The 14781-nt window shown below is 36.8% G+C and overlaps 1 protein-coding gene across 2 annotated transcripts in view; it reads left to right on the forward strand.

Annotated features, from left to right (window-relative positions):
• The first annotated feature begins 699 nt into the window (after positions 1–699).
• Positions 700–14781, forward strand: part of LOC145772010 (ATP-binding cassette sub-family C member 4-like) — a 29365-nt gene continuing 15283 nt past the window's right edge. For both annotated transcript variants that reach the window (XR_014289269.1, XM_082583813.1), the window contains exons 1-14: positions 700–808; positions 3930–4040; positions 4410–4530; positions 6838–7053; positions 7417–7506; positions 8179–8342; positions 8572–8697; positions 9166–9304; positions 9698–9808; positions 11492–11599; positions 12164–12250; positions 12595–12786; positions 13476–13688; positions 14048–14116. Coding sequence is in view for 1 of the 2 variants with exons in the window: in XM_082583813.1 (XP_082439939.1) it covers positions 741–808; positions 3930–4040; positions 4410–4530; positions 6838–7053; positions 7417–7506; positions 8179–8342; positions 8572–8697; positions 9166–9304; positions 9698–9808; positions 11492–11599; positions 12164–12250; positions 12595–12786; positions 13476–13688; positions 14048–14116 (1815 nt within the window). In the remaining variant the exon portion in view is untranslated. The remainder of the gene's footprint in view (positions 809–3929; positions 4041–4409; positions 4531–6837; positions 7054–7416; positions 7507–8178; positions 8343–8571; positions 8698–9165; positions 9305–9697; positions 9809–11491; positions 11600–12163; positions 12251–12594; positions 12787–13475; positions 13689–14047; positions 14117–14781) is intronic.

A 14781-nucleotide genomic window follows, 5' to 3' on the forward strand; every position in this document is an offset into this window, starting at 1 on the left:
ATCCATTCCCTCTTAGTTAGGTTATCATTCTTTCCCAAAACATTTTTATTTTACACAGTTTCTGACAATTTTTTTACCAACCTAACACGTGTTGGCCTTGGTTGAATTGAACCTGTTGAGGTTGCCAAAGGAGGAGTTAGGGGGGGGGGGGGCGAAATTGTTTAATCATCATAGCTGTTAACTAAACAAAACAATTGTAGTTAATTGGGCCAGTTGGAGCTGTGCAACGGGAAAATGGGCAAAATCATTATAATTGCAGCTGTTGCTCAAGAATGTTGGGATTTTGCCAGGGGGGGCAAAAATTTTTTCAGGGGGGGCGAGGCCCCCCTGGCCCCCGGCTGGCTACGGGCTTGTGTAATATACTGTTGTAATGCTCAACCCTGTGGTATTGTTGTGTCTTGCCATGGAGTCCATATTACAATCAATCATAGGATAACCATACATATGTTTACACTCCATACGAAACTTAGAAAAGGTTCCGACACCTCGGAATAAGATCGTAGTGAAGCTAAGATATTCAGTCTCAGAGGCTTGAACTACAAAAAAAAAAAAAAAATTCTGCAGCTGTAGCCTACTGGCATTAAGCAAACTGCTCCCAGAAGGGTTAGTTGAATTGGAGTACTGTACAGTAGTTTTCATCACCAAATGAAAGCTATTATTATTCCTAACTCACTGTTATTGTTTTTTTCATTCAGGCTTTTGGCGTTTGGATAGTTTCTAGATTTGAACCGGTGTTAAAAATGAAGTCTGACGACTTAAAACCTTGTCCATATTCTAAAATTAACTTTCTGTCGAAGCTATCAGTATGGTATGTTATAGGCTAATTTTGTGCATTACATTGTAGCTAGATGTTTTGTTCAAAAAAATTATGATGCTAGGCCTATACACTTATTTCCTTATCTCAACTGTTTCGCTCTTAAATTTTAAATAACATTAATTTTAATTTTTCTGAGTCTTTTAAGACATCACAACCAAGTTTTTTAATTGATTGATTAATTGATTGACATTTTTATTTTGTTGCGAGTATAAATACACATATTTAGCAAAGTCAGATAAAACAAGATAAAGATAAATGAAAGACTCTCAAAGTAAAAACTTCGGGAAATTTGTCACTTTTGAATTTCTTTTGTGTTGAATCTCCCTTGTTGCTTTTGCAAGTGTTAATTATAGGTCTATTTTACAATCGACAAAATAAAAGTTTTCTTTTTTTTCGTTTTCTTTTCTAGGTTTGGTGGCTGTGCATTTTTAAGATTATGTTTTTCAAACACTGTTTTATTGAGGCATATTTTAAACCTCTTGGTTTTGTCAGCTTTTCCTTTTGTTGGTGTAAAATTTGTGTGTTTACTTTAACGTTCTCTACATGTTCGCGCCAGCAATGAAACATAAAATTGAATTGAATTAACATCTAATTCCCGGAATGGCCCGTTTCGGTGAGTCCGATGCGGTGAGTCCGATCCCTTAACGGGGGATTTTTTTAATTTTTTTTTAATTATTGGGTACCATAGTCTAATTATCATTGCCGTTTTAGGGTTAAGGGTTTGGGGTTGGGGTTAGAGGTTAGGAACTCACCGAATCGGACTCACCGAATCGGACTCACCGAATAGTAGCAGACCCTCTAATTCCACACTACCGACAACGGAAGACTTTATTTGAAAGCAAGACTTGTAGTTGAGACTCTCCATCAACTTGCCAAGCATTGTTTGATTTATCCCTCACCATTTGTAGCCCAACTTGCCAATGGTTCAAAGTCTTTACAAGTATGGAAAATTGCTTTCAAAGTTTTTAAACAAGCCCTTTCAGTTTGAGGATGATTTTCATATGGATGAGTTTTAATTGAGGATGAGCTTCATAATTTTAATCCATGCATGTGTGTGTACTGCCATACTCTCATCACTTAAACCTTTTTTCAAATCTTGGCTGTGAACTAAGTGTAATCGCTTTTAGTAGGCTATTGTGTGTCAGTCGAGTAGAAAAAAGGGAGCTGGTATACAAGTCCCCCCCCCCCACCACCCTGGCAACTCATGACAAAGAGGAATTGACCAAAACATGTGAATTGAAGTGTGTGAGCAGTATTATAAAGCAAAGGTAAAGTAGTTTCACACTGTATGTTTGGTTGAGTCCTGTCTTTGTCATGAGTTGCCAAGGGTGGTGGCCCTGGTGGGGGGGGACTTGTATACCAGCTCCGAAAAAAGGAGTTTACTTACCTACAGTACACATGGTTTGAAACATGTTAATTGTTTGTTTTAACTAAAACGCTTCAGTATTAATTGTTTGCTATTAGTCGTTTGAAGAAATAACATATTAGCTGGACAACGTTGTTGTGACTGCTGAATTTCAACTATATATTTAAGAAAGGAAAGTTTAAAAAATGTACTTATAAGAATGTTAAGAAACAAGTTTTAATTTCTGGAGGAAGTTCAGTGATGGGCATTATCGGCGATAATTTACCGGCGATAATTATGGGCGATGAATTTTTATCGCCTATTGTTGTCGCTCAATTATTTTTTCAGTTATCGTTTATCGTTATCGCCAAAGGCAATATTTGATTATCGCCGATAAAAGCATCCAACTTGTATCTGAAGGTATAATTATAAGCACGGCGGTTACCTCAGTGGTTTGATTCTGGATCAAGAGGTGGAAGATTCAATAGCTTACCCACTGCCGTTTTTGCGATTCTATTCATGCATAACTTACAAAAAGTTTTGACCCTTTACAGCAGTGGTTCCCAAACTGTGGTACGCGTACCACTAGTGGTACGCGAAGGTCTTTCAGATGGTACGCGAGAAACTCACTGAAGTTGACACGTGGATGTCAATGGTTGACAGCAGTTAAAATAAAATAATACAATTTGCGATTTTGCGCAAACTTTCTGATTGCTCAATGTGCATTATTGTGTCATAATTAATTTTATTCGTAGGAGATTCAAGTATTTATTACGCAACATGTAGGTCAGTGGCTTTTAAACTTTTCGTTTCGACGTTTTTAAAAAAATTGTTGGACTTACAACGCACTCAGCGTCAGCGATAGAAATTTCAGTCATTTTTATTTATTTGTGTCTCTGTAGCCTTTACTTGTCGCGCGACGAAATGAATTTAGAATTGCGCTATGTGATTGTTAAACCATAAGCATTTGCAACAGTTTCGTAATGATGAGTTCTCATGCGCATGTCAGGCAATAACAATATCTGTGAGCGCTTTATCATGCAATGGAGCTTAGATACGAAGCGGAATCATTGTGCGACGCTCTTGAAAATTGAAACTACGCACCAACAGCGTGGCAACGTACAGTTTGAGAACCTCTGACCAGGGTTGTTTAACAGAAAAGCCAAAACTTTTCAGTGTTTAATGTTGCTACTGATAGTAGCAGCAGTAGTGCACCCTATTTATTGGTCTTCTACTAATTCGACAGCTCAACAGCTTACTGTAATTATATTTAGACTAATATTAAAATCTTTTAATCTTGAAGCGCTGTGCTAATATTTGTTAAAATTTTCTTGCCTTTTATTGTATATTTTTGAGATTTTTTGGTTGTAGCGGTTGGTGGTACGCGAGCACTGTATGAAACTGCTAAATGGTACGTGAATAGAAAAAGTTTGGGTACCACTGCTTTACAGTATATCATGTTCGATTTTTTGTCATGTTGATGAAAACAGTTCGTGCTGCATGGGATGGGGCAGTGCTAATCAAGAAAAAAAGAAAAAAATTATTGTTATCGGACATTATAGGCGATAATTTTATCGTTATCGCTTAACTTTTTTTTGATACGTTTATCGTTATCGCTTTAGGCATTTTTCGTTTATCAATTATCGTTATCGCTTAACTGAAAAATGAGTTATCGCGCCCAACACTGAGTAAGTTTATGATACAGCTTACAACAAAGCAATCGTTTGCTGTAGTGAAGCATCATGTGTTTGTATGTCACATGTTTAGGTGGATGAATCCAATTTTTACCAAAGGTTATGAACACAAGTTAAAGCCAAACGATTTGTTTCAAGTTGCTGAAAAGGATAAATCATGCTATTTGACAACTGATCTAGAAAGGTAGTCATTTTGTAATTGTACTTTGCTGATATAATATAGGGGCTAGCTTGTTCCCACAATTCTGCAACGATAAATTTGTTGTTGTATCAATATACTTGTAGAAACTAATTTTTTTTCTTGTCAAACCTTAAACAAAAATGTTAGTCAAAATTTTATTGCCATTGTAAATTCTATCCTTTTTTATTGCTAGCCTAAAACACAATTAAAGCAATGTCTTTAGTTTATGTAACTATTATAACTTCCAGATGCATATTCTTATGATGTACTATTGTTTTTATGTACCGGTGTCCGGTATGTATGTTCATTGTTTTGTTATTTTCCAAAAATTTATATATTCTTTAATGTTTTTTGTTATTTTAATATTATCAGACATTGGAATAAAGAAGTTGACAAAGCCAACAGAAGAAACACACATCCTAGTTTTTCCAGAGCATTTATGAGAACCTATTTGTGGAGATTCGTTAGTTATGGTTTATTTGCTGTGCTTTGGGTGAGTTAGTCATGCTGGTTTTTAAGAGCAATTGTCAAAACACAAATTACATCGCAACGATTATAAACCTAAATATCTAACGAATTTGCTCACCAGGCATTTAGTTCAATAACATGATACGCTCTTCTAACATAAGCTAAGTAAAACTATCACAAGGTGTAAATATGAATTATCACCTGAAATACCTTGTGACAGTTTAGGTTACTTTACACCCGAGGAGCCAATCATATTATTGAGTGAAGAACCTACTGATTTTTGCATTAAGTGATTTTAAAGCTTAACCTGTTACTTATATGAAATGCAAAATATGCTTGTGAGTTGTTTTACAACAAAATTGCCAGGTCACATGGGTTGTGTCATATTTTTGTCCAGTTTATTTTTAAGGTAGTATATTATACAACCTACATTTTCAATTTCATTTCCCATATACTTTTTATTGTTTTGAACAGAGGTGGGCAGTGGGCACCCGCTACTTTTAAAGTAGCGCGCTATCGCTACTTGGACCAAAATAGCACATGCTACCACTACCAATTTACAGAAGTAGCGCGCAACCCGCTATTGCTACTCGGACCAAAGTAGCGGGCGCTACCACTACTTCTTTCGCTACTTTTGTCTAAAATGACACTAGGAAACACTCTTCAAGTCCCTAGTGACGCAAAAACGAGTGTTATCATTCGTTTACACTGTCATTTTAACGTCGTTATAGAAAACACATTCTAAGGGAAATTTATTGTTATTATCTTTCAAAAACACGAGCATTTCGGGTCCACGTCTTTTAGGCGCTGACAATTAGGCGCTGGTCAAATAGGCGCGCACACTGTGGTGTCCGTCCATTTAGGTGCTATTCCTAATAAAGTCTGCAGATAGTATCAGCTCAGCTTTGGCAAAACCTAGTCTAGGTTTTGACGGAAAACTAGGTTACTCTTCACTCAAGCTTACCAACCACACGCTTGAATATAAGCTACGGTGTATTTTTTACTGATGTTTATTCTAGTTATTATTGGACTTAGCTAAAAGTGAACACAGTCATGTTCGGAAACTTGAATAATTTATTGATAAAGCTGTCACCGACGCAAACCTGGACTAACAACAAATAAATGCAGAACACGTGCATTAAAAAGACAATATATTTTTCTGTTCAATACAACATTTTGTGTAAAAAGCATTGCCAGATAAAGCAGCTTCACTCGCTGAAGCCAACACTAACCACAAATAAATGCATGCGCAGTCGCGCATTAACAAAACAACATGTTTTTCTGTTCAAAATAACATTTTGTGTGAAAAGCATTGCCCTACCTGCCAAGCTGGTACAATCTGCAGACTTTATTAGGAATAGCACCTAAACGAACGGGCGCCACAGTGCTCCGCACCTAAATATCCAGACGCCACAATGTGCGCGCCTATTTGACCGGCGCCTAACTGTCTGCGCCTAAAAGACTTGCTCCCAGCATTTCAAAATGAGAGTCACTAAGTCCTGCCCGCTTTTGCTTAAGCACATCTTTTTCAACAGAGAAAGGTCTCTCCACCACAGCACTGGAAGGAATGGGGGACATTGGGTTTTTTTTTATTTAATCAACAGATGTTTTAACTCGGTATTCGAAAAGCTCAAGGACTTGCTCCTGTCCGAAAAAAAGGCGTCCACAATTGCTGTTTTCTTCTGCACCGACGTTTCACGGGATGGCGCCAACAGGCCCAACACACCAAAAAATTCATCCTAGGAGTCGTGACTGGTGTTGGTGTCACTCTTCTCGGGTATCAACCTGACTTGATGTCACCCGCAACAGTCGAATTACATCTGTCTTGATTTTATCTCGACTCGACAACTGTGCAACCAAACCGATTGTATAGCTGCTTGACCATTCCAGTGTTGCCAAACGAACGAGTATTTTTTTCAGCTTAAATTAAAAAGTAGCGGGAGTGCAACTGAAAAAAAAGAGCGCCTCTCCCGCTACCGCTACTATAGAAAAAAAAAGCGCTGCTACTCCAACTAAAAAGTAGCGCCGCTACCGCTACTTTTACCAAAAAAGTAGCGCGTTACTGCCCACCTCTGGTTTTGAATAAATATCAAAAAATATGTACCATTATTTGACTAATATCAATAATACTGTTGACTACACTAAGTTTCAAAAAGTGCTTACCCAATCAAACTATGATTGTTTAAATTCCAGACATTACTGTGTTACAAAATTAATTATTCTTCTGTTGATCAACTTTCTTAAGGCAATTATGCTTTATGTTTAAAGTACTTTTTGCTGTCATATTTCAATTCTCAGTATTTTCCCCTAAAACTTATTTTTTTATTTTTAGGAAATTTCTAGATGTCTTATGCCTTTGCTGATTGGTGAATTAACTGTTTTCTTCATCGATCATGAACAATTGCCGGAATCTTATGCTGTTGTCTGTGCAGCTGGCATTGCAGCTAGTGCTGTTTCAGCCGCTTGCTTTAGTCAGTTGTACCTCACGACAGTTCACACTTTGGGCTGGAATGCTCGTACAGCTGTGGTTGGTCTGATGTATAAGAAGGTGGGTATTAAACTTTCCATTTAGTGACAACTAGTAGATGGAACCGTTCACAAACAATGCTTCAACAAAAAGCGAAAACTTCACTCTGTCAATCTCGGTGACCGGGCGGCGGGCCTACATTGGTGGCTCAAAACCTTTACAAGCATGCAAAACTACCCAGATTAATCTCTTAAAGCAGCTTTCTCATTCCAAGGATAAAGATTCCAACAATTAATCATTAGAGACCAGTTATTTTTTAAATGAATAATTTTTAAAAATAGGCTAGGCTTACCTTTTTTTTTACAAATATGACTTAAATGTGTAGCTATTTACATTACAATATTTATAAAAGACTGGTGATTCAATTTTGTGTTTTCTTTTCAGACTTTGAAGTTAAACCACGAGGCTTTAGCAAAAACAAGTACCGGAAAAATTGTTAATCTCTCTTCCACGGATGCAATACGATACGATTTTGTATGTAATAAAATTTATCACATTTTGTTACTAATTGCGGGAGTACTGTCTCTCTCTCTCCATTATTCTTCAAAGATGCCTGGACTTTATCCCGAAACGTCAGTGTCAAGTGTCAACCTGTCATTTTCTTTCAATTCAGCTTCTCTGATAATTTACATTTACGGTACCGGTACGTAATTAGGGAGATCAATGTGACGGTTCAAAAATATTTAATCTAATCGTTCTTGATTTTTATATGAATTTTGTATAACAATTTCTTGGCAGTGTTTTAAATAACTTGATACTTACATTGAATTTAATGGCAAATTTGACACATAAGGTATTTTTATCATTTGTTTTATAATTTACATTATTAAGAATAGGAGTCCACCTGCCTAGCAGTCTTGTATTTTGGGTAAACTGCGTTGTCGCACTATGTGACTTCAACATTGCGGTTGAAATATACATCCATGTTCAGGTGATACATTATTGTTAAAGTAAGACAATGTGTCTTTGGAGGTCTTTCACTACCCACCGAAACCTCTTAGTACTTTTTTCAATTTCTAGTATTTTTAATAAATCTAATGACTAAACATTTTTAATTCTTCACGCAATATATTAATTTATACTACTGTATCATCCATACAACAATTCTGTTTCAATATTTTAATTTCATTAAATTTGTTCTAATAGGCATTTTACTTTGCTCACTACTTGTGGTTGGCTCCAGTTGAATGCATTGTAGTCACGTATTTACTGTGGAAAAGGCTGGGACCTGCTGCAGGCGTTGGAATGTCGGTATTGATTGTGATAATGGTGGTGCAAAGCTTCATCGGAAAACTGTTTGGAAAACTTAGGTACACTGTGAAATAGTTTCTGAGAAGGGCAAGCCAATAGATGTCTCTGAGTTACGAATTTTTGTGGCTGTAACCACGTCTTTTGATTTTATATCTTAAATCTATTCAATCAACAGTGGTTAGTTTGGGCTGGGCACAGTTATTGTCGGTCTTAGTGAAGAGTAACTTAGTTTTGAAACTTCTACTGTTAAAAACCTAATGTTATGTTACATTAATGTTATATTTTCAGGCTTAAAGCTGCAAATGCAACCGACCAAAGAGTTAATATAATGAGCGAAGTCATTGCTGCGATGAGGGTAATCAAGATGTATTCCTGGGAAATTTCATTCCACGAAATTGTGACAAAGCTAAGAAAGTACGCTGTGGCTCTTGCACGTTGTCAAAATAAAAAGCATTTGTTACATTATAATTTATAATAAAAGCTCTTGCACTTTGCATTATCAAAGTGCCTGAGATGTGGTTTATGAAAACATTTGAAGCAAGAAAACTTTATGAAATAGTGTTGATGAAAATTGTTAGTCATCTCATGTACATAGGCTAAATAATCAGTTTGCACGCTTTTTCAAAACTCCAAACAATGATTGATTAAGTCTATTGGATTAGATGGGAAATATTCGGGACTGGCTTCTACACAGAAAAAGTAATCCTTACAGGAATACGAAGCTGATCCTGTGTTGTTAATCACGTGACTATGACGTATATAGTGTTTCGTGGAAGCTCATATCTGGATCAGGATGCGAGAGCAAGCGATTGCGCTTACTTGTTGCACATTTTATCAGTTATAAAGTCAAGTTTGTGCAAACCAATTCGTGTTTATTCGCAGAATTGAAATGCGGAAGATCTTTTTTGCGTCACTGTTTCGTTCTTTCAACTACTCTACGATGCATTCCACCGGACAAACTTTGTCCTTTGCCACTTTCATGGTCTTTGCTGCAATCAACGGGACCATCACATTGCAAGCTGTAAGTTTGTGAATTGTGATGTTTATCATAATTAAGCGATTTGTGAAATAATTGCTTTATGCCTATGAATCTGTGATACTGCTACATAGACGTATGGCATTCACATAAATGTCATGTGCGTGTTAATAATTTTCGAAATTAGATGTAAATTTTTCTGGAGCTTTCTCAGCCCAATAATTATAATATCTGAGCTAGTAAATTGATATAAATGGGGTTGATTTGCTGACCGAGAAAAAGTAACTTTGATATTAGATGAACACTTGGGAGACACAAGGTTTGGTCTGTATCCACAAACTTTGCTTGCTGATATTAAACTAATCCAGAAGTGATGATTTGTTTTATGTTGAGCATTAAAAAATTGTCTCATTTGGTTTTTCTATTCTTGTCTCGTAGGTTTTTGTTGCGGTTGGCCTTTTCTCTGTGATGAGAGTCGGAGTTGGAGCTTTTTTTCCTCTTGCGATGGAGAAATTCTTTGAAACAAAAGTTGCACTGAAAAGAACGCAAGTAAGATATGTTCCTATATTGCACCGTAGAGTTTGTAGTTATTGACTACTTTTGACGTTCGTACAAAGTGAAGCGGTACTTTTGTCGTTAAATAATAATTAATTCATGAAAAAGCGCAATGCCACTACATCATAAGGAAATAAATTAAAATACCTCTTACTCATCGCAAGGCTTGATACTTAAGTGAGCCACGGCCTACTAGAACACGGCCAAATATGCTGCAATTTGAGGAAATTTCTAAGAGTCTGAAGTGTTATAATCATAGCTATGACAAACCTGTCATCTTCCCATTTCCAGAAGTAAGTAAAATGAACAATATTTCTATCTATACATATTATTGGCTTGTTTTACCGGAGATTAGATATGTATGTTAAGCACAACTTATGCAATAATAATGTAAAATATGTAAAAATTTTCCAACTGCATCCTGAAGGTAGTCTCATAATACAGTCGTTAGGTTTTTTGTATAGCAGGATCTTTCGTCAATAGCCACATTTTACTTGCAAAATTAAACTTGGTAGAAAACAAAACAAACTAAAATTTAAATTAGGACATCAAATGAACCGCTTAAAACATAGAATTCACAAAAAATCCTTGACATTTTAAATGGAACATGCAATTGCACCACAAGCGACACACCAAACGATACTACCTCCAGGATGCAGTTGGAAAATTTTACAGATTTTACATTGTTATTGCATAAGTTGTGCTTAACATACCTAATCTCCGGTTAAACAAGCCAAACATATGTCTAGGCAGGTTTTTTTTTAAGGTTTGGTTTGGGTGACCGCTAAGTAGTTTTAAGAGACCGCAAGTGTTTCATTTAAATACCAAAAAATAGCCATATTTGCTTAAGACATATTAGCGAGAAACAACCATTACTTTCTACTGTAGTTGCAAGTCCAAATTTTGGGAAACCGCTGGAGAAATTTGGGGGACCGTTTCGGTCCCCCAAAACACCTTAAAAAAAACACTGTGTCTAGGTACAAATATTGCTTATTTTACTTACTTCTGGAAATGGGAAGATGACAGGTTTGTCATAGCTATGATTGTAACAATTCAGACTCTTAGAAATTTCCTCAAATAGCAACATATTTGGCCGTGTTCTAGTAGGCCGTGAGTGAGCATAGCTACCCAGCGAGAAAAATCCGTCTTTTTAACAATTGATTTTACGTCTGCAGACATTAAATCCATGTTATAAGGTCAGCTTTTGTTGGCTGGGTAGGTTACCGTACAATTACAACATCCATGCTGCCCCAGATAGCAAATCAATCGTTTTTTTTTTCATTGACGAAGACCTATAGACGTTGAATCAATGGAAAAACGCCTACTGTAATTTGCTGTCTGGGGCGGTTAGAGTTCTTTAATCTTTTAATCATTATATTGCTATTAGGTGAAAATGTGACCAGATCTGTGTGTATGACCGATGCAGTTTTTGTCTGTGTAGGTTTAAGCCACCAACCCAACCAAGTTAGGATGTTGATTGTTGACTATTCGTTGTGCTGAGTCTGCTGACCTTTTGTGTTACGTAACCCTGTCTATAATTTTCTAACCAGCAAATGGGATTCTTTTTCATCGTCGTTTCAACGTCACTGGGCGTGAAATCAATCGTTTAGATTGTTTAGAATATGTTTTTGCCAGCTAGCTAGTCACTCATGTAACAGCCCATCTTGTGAATTCCAGGAGTTTTTGCTGTTGCCAGAAATTCAAACTGAACTTGAGAGAAACGTTGATAAAGAAAAAAAGGGTCCACAAGTTCAGTTGAATGATTTCTCTGGATCATGGACCAAGGTGTGGAATGTCACACGTCTGTGTCACCTTCACAACGTTTTGTTTTTGTTTTTTGCTTGTCTATTTTCAAGAAATCATTGAATGTTTTTTTGAGTACCTTACTCGTTCAGTAAAGTAGAGCTTCGTCAAACTCAATGTCAGTTTTTTTATTTTTACCTCGGAAGGGTGGTAGTCGGACGACTTGGCATGCGACAACTAAGCAAGTGCTTCAACTCAGCAAGTACATTTCATCTACTGCCAAGTCAGCAAATAAGATTTATGTGCTCACTTTGGATTTGCTTGGTGGTCATCGCTTTCTAAACTGAATTTGCTGACTTGTGACATTCCAAGTTTTGGCTTTCTCAGTTTCATCATTTGCCAACTTCAGCCACTTGCTCAAATGTTTCTAGCTCAGTTGTCACTTGCTCAGTTCACCACTGCTGACTTGTAGGAGACTCCCCAGACAGCAAAATCCGGCATTTTTACATTGATTCAACGTCTGTTTGCTGTCTGGGTCATGTCTCAATCAATTCAATGACATCAGCGCTAGTTCACACTGGCTAAACTTTAGTGATTTGTTTTTAGGAAGGGAAAGCTACATTAAGTGACGTCACATTTGAAGCTAAAAATGGCAAATTGTTGGTTGTAGTTGGTCCAGTTGGCTCTGGAAAGGTTAGTTCAAGCTAGCAAAAGTTTTCTTGGATTAAATGAACAATTTGACGTGCATGCGCGTCTTCATGATAGTGAACCACCAAACATTACCTTGTAGAAAGTTTGCATTTTGGAACCTTTACTTTACAATGGAATTCGATATTATTTTATAGAAAAAAAAACTTTTCTGCTGATTTGCTTGCATACTCGTTTTACTACCCATTTCCGAACGGTTAGCATAGATGATATTTTGTTATATGATTTTAAGTGTAAATACAGTGCTGTATCACCCTATGCTGCATCAATGAAAAACTAAAATATTATTGACTGTATAAGTGTATTATATAATATACTTTACATTTCAGTCTTCCTTACTCAGCGCTATTTTGGGAGAACTTCCCGCTTCGACCGGAAGAGTTAGTGCTCGTGGGAAAATTGCTTATGCAAGCCAAATTCCTTGGTTGGAGTCTGGAACCATTCGCGAAAACATCTTGTTCGGCGAAGCGTTTGACTACGATCGCTATAACGAAGTTGTGAGGGCTTGTGCTTTGGAAAGGGTATGATGTTTTTCACATAGCGTATGCCAGTTAAAAGAACGTGATGTCAGAACTGTGTTTAAAACATTTCTACAGACAAATAGACGTATAAACCATAGACCAATAATAATCCATTTTTCCCGCAAAGGCCTGGACAGTATACCTAATAATCAGGGATGTAGGGGTTGTCCAGTTTTTCTACAATGAAGCTTCCATTCCATGCTACTTTATTGGTATCATTAGTAGCAGTTAGCAGTATCATCATCAGCTCGCCGTATCACTTTGTCTTTCACTGTTTCGTGTCACATTTTTCTTCAATTTTCCTCTTCTTCCATTCCTAATCACTACTTTTTTCGTACTTTTCTTACAAAACATTTCTCATCCATTTGTTCAAGGCCCCCCATCTATCTTCCTCAGACATTCCTCTAAATGTAAAGTAAACCTCTTTAGAAGGCAATAATGATTAGTTTTGGTTTTAGATATAAGGTTAATAAACAATGAATTAAAAAGGTGCAAGTTAAAAGAAATCGTTGGCAAGATAGATTTCTCGAGGAACCAATTCAATTTAAGATTCTATTGTTCCATTAATTACAAAATCTTCCAAACGCCACTGGATCGTTTGAAAGCGACTACTACAGGATTAAAAGAACTGCGTGTAATGTCGGTAAACGTATCTAGCTCTTTGTAGTTTTGTCACCCTGCCTTTGCAGGACCTTGCCATATTACCTTCTGGGGACGATACCATGGTTGGAGAAAGAGGAGTCACTCTAAGCGGAGGACAGAAGGCCAGGGTAGGTTTAGCCAGGGCTGCTTACAGCCCAGACACGGAAATAGCTTTATTCGATGATCCGCTGAGCGCCGTGGATCCCTCTGTTGCCGACCATCTGTTCTCGGAATGTATCTGCGGTTACATGAAGGACAAGGTAATGCAAATGTAATTACATCTCATCTAATAAATGCCTTTTCAATGTTTTTTCTGAGTACAACCTCTTGGCAAAAACATAACAGCAATCCCACAACTTTCCGCCAGTAACCAGACTCCATCCACTCTGTTCATTTTTACGCGGCTGAATGAACAGTTTTTGCAATAAACCACTGGTGTGATAGATTGCTTGTTGAAACTTATGTAAATTGTTTGTTTTTGAGTTGTTGTTTTCGCTTTGTCAACAAATGCAGCAGAAATTTTACGCGGCTAGTTTTGAAGAATTACTTTCCACATGTTTTTTATCACTTTAATCTTAATTAATTACAAGTTGGCTAAGTGCAGAATCGTGTGTTTTAGGTGCGGATTCTAGTCACTCATCAGCTGCACTTTCTTGAGAGAGCAGATCAGATTCTCATCTTGAAAGAGGTTAGTGGTTAGCATTCGTATCATTAAGTTTGTTTTTCAAGGTTGCAAGTCGAGCTAACTTTTCTTGGCTCAACTTCTCTAAGAATGATCTTTTTCCGATAATTTTTCACGAGACGCATTGTTGTTCTGCAGTTGTGGTGAGATTGTGCTTGATTAAAGCAGTTCAAACTGCTTCGGTTAACATTGTTCGTTTGCAGTGAATCAGTGATATTATAATTTGACCGCCGTTGTATTGCTAAATATCTCACATTGCCATTCGCACTTTTCTTTACACTGCGCGTTTCTACCAGTCAACTTCTACCAGTCATTTAAGTATAGACAGATAAAACCAAGCAACCACACGGCAATTAACAATTTAACATCATACATTAGACTTAGAGTGAACATAAAACTATAAACTACGAACGTTTTCGGCCATACTCAAGTTAGCCCTTCTCAAGTAATGAAAATAACTGGTTTTACAATTACATCTACATTGAAAATAACTGATTTACACAATGAATTGAAAAATGATTAAAGAAAGTTAGCTCTCTACCAAAATTGTAGTCAATTAATTGGTAATGATTTTTGAAGTGAAATTATTGTCAGAGTCGAACAGACCTGTGCATTTCATATTTTTTTTGTCATTTTAATAACTTCTCACCTTGTAGAGAAGCAACAGCCAC

This window comes from Aplidium turbinatum, chromosome 6 (assembly GCF_918807975.1).
Source record: "Aplidium turbinatum chromosome 6, kaAplTurb1.1, whole genome shotgun sequence".
Classification (NCBI taxonomy): Eukaryota; Metazoa; Chordata; class Ascidiacea; order Aplousobranchia; family Polyclinidae; genus Aplidium; species Aplidium turbinatum.